Source organism: Salvelinus fontinalis, chromosome 7 (assembly GCF_029448725.1).
Source record: "Salvelinus fontinalis isolate EN_2023a chromosome 7, ASM2944872v1, whole genome shotgun sequence".
Classification (NCBI taxonomy): Eukaryota; Metazoa; Chordata; class Actinopteri; order Salmoniformes; family Salmonidae; genus Salvelinus; species Salvelinus fontinalis.
This window is the reverse complement of record NC_074671.1, coordinates 59,087,778-59,095,887: the sequence shown is the minus strand read 5'-3', so window position 1 is coordinate 59,095,887 and position 8,110 is coordinate 59,087,778. Positions and strand designations below refer to the sequence as shown.

The following is an 8,110-nucleotide window of genomic DNA, read 5'->3' as shown; positions in this document are numbered from 1 at the left end:
CGCCTGCCGTTGCGCCCTTGAACAAGGCACTTAACCCCCACAATTGCGCCGTAGTATGGCAGCCCCCTTCTCCAACCTGTATGTGTACCTTTTTGTCTTTCAGAGGAGTTGGGATAAAGTGCAAGTCACATTTCCGTTGGACCTTGTACAATTGGACAAATGAAGTAATGTTAATGTGAGATTAAGGTCTGTGAAACCACAACACAGAAAATAATGTTTTATAAGACTGGTTTATTTTTCCAATGACAATGGTACAGACAACATGGAAGCATAGAGAGGAGGAAGGAGAAAGAGGGGTTCTGATGTTATGGACACCACCAGGGAGGGAGGGAGCAAGGTAACAGTACCAAATGGAGTAAAAGATATTGTATCAAAACATCATATTTTTTTATATATATATTTATATAGGACTAATAATTATCTTTTAACTATGCGAAGCAAGGAATGCCCTTTTTATTTTTTTAAGCCTCGATTTCTACTAAGAGACAACTTTATTTAAAAAAGACACAGGATGGACACGCGCTGGGCGGGGCTTTAGGGGCCTGTGATCCTGTCCAATGTGGAGTCGAGTCTCAGTGTGGCACGATTGGGCATGTCCAGGGGTCAGAGTGCACGTGTGGACCAGCCTCAGCGGGAGAACGTCTTGCCCCTGAAAACAGACATAAAAAACAATTAGCCAGAAATCAATGAAAGAGTATTGCCACACAGACACTTTATTGGCAGCTCGCTCTAAAGCCTATTCTACAGAGGGCTTGGCATTACTGCTTCTAGGTGTTATTCCGTCAATGTTTTAAAGGAAAACCCTCTCGCCACGAGGTCCAAGGTAGGCTCCTCGCTGGCGCTGACTAGGTGACAAAGTTGTTGAAATGTTGCAGTTGAAAGATATAGTTGACAGATGAATGCAGATACAGTGCCTTCAGAAAGTATTTATACCCCTCAACTTATTCCACATTTGTTGTGTTACAGCCTGAATTCAAAATATACCCCCCCCCCCTCATCCATCTACACACAAGACCCCATAATGTCAAAGTAAAAACATGCTTATTTTACAAATGTTTGCAAATTTATTGAAAATTAAATACATGGGGCCTTCCGAGTGGCGCAGCTGTCTAAGGCACTGCATCGCATTTTTTGAAGCGTAACTACAGACTCAGGTTCGATCCCAGGCTGTGTTACAACCGGCCGTGACTCGGAGTCCCAAAGAGCGGCACACAATTGGCCCAGTGCTGGCTGGGTTAGGGGAGGGTTTGGCCGGGGGAGCTTTACTTGGCTCATTGCGCTCTATAGCAACTCCTTGTGGCGGCCCGGGCACCTGCAGGCTGACTGTCAGTTAAACAGTGTTTCCTCCAACACATTGGTGCAGCTGGCTTCCGGGTAAAACGGGCAGGTGTTAAGAAGCGCGGTTTGGCGGGCCATGTTTCGGAGGACGCATGACTCGACCTACGCCTCTCCCGAGCCCGTTGGTGAGAAAAGGGGGGTAAAATAAAGAAAAAACATATATACAGTACCAGTCAAAAGTTGGGACACCTACTCATTCCAGTTTTTTAATAAATTGTACTATTTTCTACATTGTAGAATAATAGTGAAGACATCAAAACTATGAAATAACAAATATGGAATCATTTAGTAATCAGAAAGAAAAAAAAAGTGTTAAAATATATCAAGATATTTTATATTTGAGATTCTTCAAAGTAGCCACCATTTGCCTTGATGACAGCTTTGCACACACTTGGCATTCTCTCAACCAGCTTCATGAGGTAGTCACCTGGAATGATTTAATTAATAGGTGTGCCTTGTTAAAAGTTCATTTGTTGAATTTCTTTCTTTCTTAACCCTCCTGCTCAAATTGGACCGATTTACAAATTTCCTCTGAAAAATGTTGTTCATTTAACCCGATTCTCATAAGGTTCCATGACTTTGTCCACACAGGGCATCTGAACACACAAAATACTTGTTGATGATTTTCATAGCATTTTGGGTGTTTAATTTAACTTCTGTACACCTATGGTGTTTCCCAGTCAAAAATGACCAGTCATTAGAAATGAATGGGTGAGACTACACCCTGTTCCTGGAGAACTATCATCCTATAGGTCCTCTCTCCAACCCTGTTCCTGGAGAACTATCATCCTATAGGTCCTCTCTCCAACCCTGTTCCTGGAGAACTACCATCCTATAGGTCCTCTCTCCAACCCTGTTCCTGGAGAACTATCATCCTTTAGGTCCTCTCTCCAACCCTGTTCCTGGAGAACTACCATCCTATAAGTTCACTCCAACCATCCTATAGGTTCTCTCCAACCCTGTTCCTGGAGAACTACCAACCTATAGGTTCACTCCAACCCTGTTTCTGGAGAACCATCCTATAGGTTCTCTCCAACCCTGTTCCTGGAGAACAACCATCCTATAGGTTCACTCCAACCCTGTTCCTGGAGAACCATCCCATAGGTTCTCTCCAACCCTGTTCCTGGAGAACAACCATCCTATAGGTTCACTCCAACCCTGTTCCTGGAGAACTACCATCCTATAGGTTCACTACAACCATGTTTCTGGAGAACTACCATCCCAGCGCTCCATACATTTTTTCTTGATCTCCAGTATTTACTACAACTAGTCAAATTTATTCCAGACATCCAACTTCCTTTTTACCTCCTGCGCAACCAGTAAACATTCCCGTTTCGAGTTTGTCATGTCCTCTGCATCCATTTGGCTGTCACGTGTGTTATGGTGTTCAGAGTATGTTAGAACCAATTTATTGATGTGATTATGATATGCTATAGGTCAGGCCCTATTGGTCACGTGCATGCGAAGCATACATGTGTCACGTAAAGAGAGCAAGGTTTGAGGGAATAAGCAATATACACACTGTTGATGTGTGGTGGTCGCTGCAGTAGAGAGGAGAGAGAGAGACAAAGGATGTTCATCACAGTCGCTCAATGTATTTTCTTTATAACACAGCAAGTCTAAACCCGGCACAATCAAATCAAATGCGGTCGGACTCCCTCTAGTCATTTGTCTTAATTATTTAATCAAACAGTTCGCTTAAAGCATCAGACAAGCTCAGTATATATCGTTGATTTGATTAAAATACATTCGATGCGTCTATATGGAAAAATATGTTTCAAAATGTTGACCAATAGATTGGTCGAAAGAACAGACAACTCTTGGTCAACACACAAAAGGTCAGCACATATGGCCTTCGTGCAGGAGTAAAAAAAATACAGACACCACACCTTCCAACTAAATGTTGACCCAACTATTTCAACTGCGGCTGACTAAATCCCAGATAGTGAAACAAGAGTTCACCTCTGCTTCCTTCCACCCAGAGCTCCCTGAGGAACACTGCCATACAATTCCCCAGTCACAGTTAAATATTCATATTTAGACCAGGGCTCTTCTGTTTCAGACAGAGAGGGGGAGTGCTGGTCAGATCCACAGATCCCACACAGAAATAGGGACCAAACTGAGTGTGAGAGTGAGTGGGGGCAGCTTGTAAAAATTCCGCCTGAGCCCACTTCAAACAGCGCTGCTAGTGTCAAAGCAGTTTTAGTAGTACACACACAATGAACTAACAAACACACAACTGTTGAAACAAGACCGCCCTCACAAACACAGTAGCCTACAGACACAAGAACATTACAGGAGGGTTCTAAGGAATCTGTAGAATCTATTATTTTATCAGCTTCTAAGGACTCTTCAATCCATTAATTTATCAGCTGTGGTTTGGGCGAAGGCTGCAACTTGGTACCAGAGATGTAGAGAGAGTACACACTTCCACTCTGGCTCTCTCTCCCCATCTGACTGCTGTTCACCACACAGGCACCGATGCGTGTGTGTTCGGTGTTGGTATTTAATTAAGAAAGGAATGTCGAGGTGGGCGAGGGACGTGAAAACATTTCACACAAAATAAAATAAAGCATTATCAGGGACAATAAGATCTGGGGACATGGTGAAAGTAGCCAGTGTGCTTCAATAAATGATAACAGATGAACTGATCTCTTTGAGAACAGGCTGCACTCACAGCCACACAGCTCCAGCAGAGTGAATTTCCCATATGACTTGTTTTTAAGGACAGAAGTGTCCTACAAGCAGTGCTGCTAGCTAGAGTCAACGTTAGGTCACGTTTTGTGAGCAATGGCTGGAGTGCCAGGTGGGCGGGGCTTGCACTTTTGGGACTATTCCATTAGTTCCAGACAAGCTCAATCAAGCACAGTCCAGGTATGGGGCCATATTCTAAAAGCATCTGAGAGTAGGTGTGCTGATCTAGGATCCCCTCCCACATAAACATGTAATACTATCCATAGTAAGCTAAAAGGCTAAACTGATCCTAGATCAGTATTCCAACACTGGAGTGAGCAGCAGTAACTTACGACATGGTCTTCATCTCCTTCTTCTCAGCGTCGGGTCGAGCCCTGTTCAACACCTTGAGGAAGTCAGAAGTCTTTGCCCTCATACGTGTGTGGATGTAGGCCTGGAAGTGGGGGGGTGGGGGGGGTGAATGAGACATACCTTAATACACACCTACTGAACCAACAGCTCACTGACACGCACACTAACTGACCTCAACTCATACCAAGCAGGAATCTGAAAAGCACATATTTACACGGCCGTAACTTTTTACGATGGAAAGCCCATCAGATACCTTTATGATCACAGATTGCAGGGTTTTACCATGCTAGTGCCGGTAAAGTAGGGCAGGCAAAGCAGGGCCCTAGTTAGGGTAGGTAAAGTTATTCCCTCAACCCTTGCTTAATCTATGTCCAGAAAACTGTTCCTTTACATGGTAGTGCAGGTATGGTAGGGCCCTAGTAAGGGCAATAGTTAGTGCTCATCTTGGAGCACTATATTGGGTAGTGCAGGTATAGTAGTGTCCTAGTTAGGGCAGAGCAGAAGCTGGGACTAATAGGGTCCTAGTTAGTATACTAGTTAGGGAAGTCACCTTGGAGCACTTTATGTGGTAGTGCAGGTAGTCCCTGAAGGTGTGGATGAGGTTGATGGTGTTGTCTCTGGCGTTGGCATTGGTGTGACGTGGGAACAGGACTGAGAGGACAGGAGAAATAACACACATTAACACAAAGACATTGGAATTAGGCCGATGACTGACCTAATATTCAAGCTAATGTTTGTTTATGATCATCCACGGACTACTTTCTATCATGTCACTAGCGTTGGAAAACTGACTACTTTCTATCATGTCACTAGCGTTGGAAAACTGACTACTTTCTATCATGTCACTAGCGTTGGAAAACTGACTACTTTCTATCATGTCACTAGCGTTGGAAAACTGACTACTTTCTATCATGTCACTAGCGTTGGAAAACTGACTAATTAATTGCATGTCTAGTTTAAGTTAAAAAATATATATTTAACGGTTACACAATTCAGCTCTAAGAACTATATTGTACAGTGCACCCATGTAATTCCCAGGAAGGCCCAAAATCCCATTTAGAAGTTTCCAGGAATCAGAATGGAATAAGCAGAAAATCCAGAATCCTCCAACCAGGAATTCTGGAAAAGCTGGGAATGGTTGGTACAGACCGAAGGTGATGTAGCCGATGTTGTCTCCAACGGCGGCGTCAGTGTCCTTCAGCTCCAGGGGCGGCTCCCGGTGGCTGAACAGAACCTGGGGGGCAGTGTGACTGGCTCGCCGACCCTCCTTAAACTCCTACACACAGAGAGAGAGCAACACAGACAGACAGTGAGACACATACAGAGAGCGACACACACACTAAGGTTGTCCATGACAAATACCTGATAGTGTAGAGAGCAAATGAGATATTTCATAAATCATTTGCACAGACATGGAGGTGATGGAGTTTCTTCATTACTGTAGTGAACTACCTTTAGGCAACAGTGCAAAGATACTTAGGCACCCTTTCTCCTTTTCACAACCACATGGACAACTACATCCTGTATTGTAATTACATCATCTTGTACCGTACATAGTGCTGCCAAGCTCATTTTAATCATGTGAGAGGCGGTTCCTGTTAAGGGTAATGAAAACTTGAGTAGGGATGCACGATATATCAGTGAACATATCGGAATCGGACGATATTATCTAAAAATGCCAACATCGACCCGATATTTCTAGTTTAATGCCGATGTGCAATACCGATGTGCAATACCGATGTCAAAGCTGACGTGCATACCTATAACGTAGGTACATGATGTAATGACGCCACGTAAAATTTTGCGCTACACAGCATTCCAAACTTAGCCCACAATGTCTGCTGTGTGGATAGAGCAGTCATTTGAAAGAGTTAGAACATTTCAGCGAGACAACTCAAAGGCCAAATCCATTAACGCCAAGATAATAAAATTCGTTGTCCTTGACAACCTTACTCTGTCGTGGGTGATGTTGGCTTTCGCCGATTTTTCCAGATGTTGCCCTACCGGAGTTACACAGTAATAGCGTCACAGCTATTAGCTTCACGACACAGCGATATCAGCCAAATGAGCATGCAGAGTCTGACAGCACAGTGGGTCGACGAGGATTCCGTACTGAGGAAAGTCGTATTTCATGCTCATGAATGTGCTGGTTGTCATACCGCTGCTGCCGTTTCAATGGCATTTGAGAACATGTTTGAAACATGGAAACATGAACACACTAGCTAGCGCCATTCAAAACTACTGACTGGAGAAATGAGCTGATCAACTACAGCCGGGATGCCCTCTGTCATGGCATTGAAACGCCTGCTCAACAAAACTACCCACAGGCTGTGAACGAGCGAGCCGGTGACATTCTCTTTACTGTGTCGCCACAATGCTCGATGCTATGTACAAGGACCGCTACCTCGATGCAGACAAGAGACAGGGTTTACGTGAAATGTTATACACAGCTGGACAAGATGGAAACAGATACAGTGCGCACCGAGGGAAAGAGGCCACGGACAGACAGAGCTGAAACTTCACCGCTTGACATGTATGATGAAATCCTGGTTGAGACTGAAACGACGGAACAACGAAACAGCACAGCAAGTAAGTGAAATAAATGAGTTGATTGTGTCACTGGTAATGGGGACATAAGTACATGCCAACAAAATAACATTTTTTTTGGTCAGTGTGGTAACCTTTATTTAACTAGGCAAGTCAGTTAAGAACAAATTGTTATTTACAATGACGGCCAAACTCGGACGACGCTGGGCCAATTGTACGGCGCTCTATGGGACTCCCATAACGGCCGGATGTGATACAGCCTGGATTCGAACCAAGGACTGTAGTGACGCCTCCTGCACTGAGATACATTGCCTTAGACCGCTGCATCCATGTGTGTGTTAAATAGTTAACTGTACTAGAATGCTTAAAAGGCCACTAAAATGTTAAATATCTGTATCGGGTTTTCTTGGCAAGGAAAATATTGGATATCGGTCAAAAATGTTATATCGGTGCATTACTACTTGAGGGAGAAATATTGTTTTACCTGCATGAACACTTTCCCAAGGATGACATCATCGTCGTCTTTGAACACTGTGCTGAACACCACCGTCACTCTGTCCTTCTTGGCCTCCAGATACCTGAGGACAAACACAGAAACATGTCAACAGCCAGTAGTCACCTCGGTGACATGGAATACTGGCAGTAAAAAAAAAGGAAGGTTTCTTGGATTTAAAAATATATACAGTACCAGTCAAAGGTTTAGACACCTAATCATTCAAGGGTTTTTATTTTTACATTGTAGAATAATAGTGAAGACATCAAAAATATTAAATAACACATATGGAATCATGTAGTAAGCAAAAAAAGTTAAACAAATCAAAATATATTTTATATTGGAGATTCTTCAAAGTAGCCACACTTTGCCTTGACAGCTTGCACAGGCTTGGCATTCTCTCAACCAGCTTCATGAGGTAGTCACCTGGAATGCATTTCAATTAACAGGTGTGCCTCGTTAAAAGTTCCTTTGTGGAATTTCTTTCTTTCTTAATGCTTTTGAGCCAATCGGTTGTGTTGTGACATGGTAGGGGTGGTATACAGAAGATAGCCCTATTTGGTAAAAGACTAAGTCCATATTATGGCAAGAACAGCTCAAATAAGCAAAGAGAAATGACAGTCCATAATTTCTTAAAGACATGAAAGTCAGTCAATACAGACATTTAAAAACTTTGAACGTTTCTTC

At 43.3% G+C, this 8,110-nt stretch overlaps 1 protein-coding gene across 1 annotated transcript in view; it reads right to left on the bottom strand.

Annotated features, from left to right (window-relative positions):
• Positions 1-211: 211 nt before the first annotated feature.
• The window catches only part of LOC129859897 (actin-related protein 2/3 complex subunit 2-B), a 14,914-nt gene continuing 7,015 nt past the window's right edge, over positions 212-8,110 (bottom strand). Inside the window, exons 6-10 of the mRNA XM_055930118.1 lie at positions 7,415-7,508; positions 5,533-5,659; positions 4,934-5,034; positions 4,365-4,465; positions 212-649 (exon numbers count right to left, since the gene is read on the bottom strand). Of these exons, the coding sequence (XP_055786093.1) occupies positions 628-649; positions 4,365-4,465; positions 4,934-5,034; positions 5,533-5,659; positions 7,415-7,508 (445 nt within the window). The 3' untranslated portion in view covers positions 212-627. The remainder of the gene's footprint in view (positions 650-4,364; positions 4,466-4,933; positions 5,035-5,532; positions 5,660-7,414; positions 7,509-8,110) is intronic.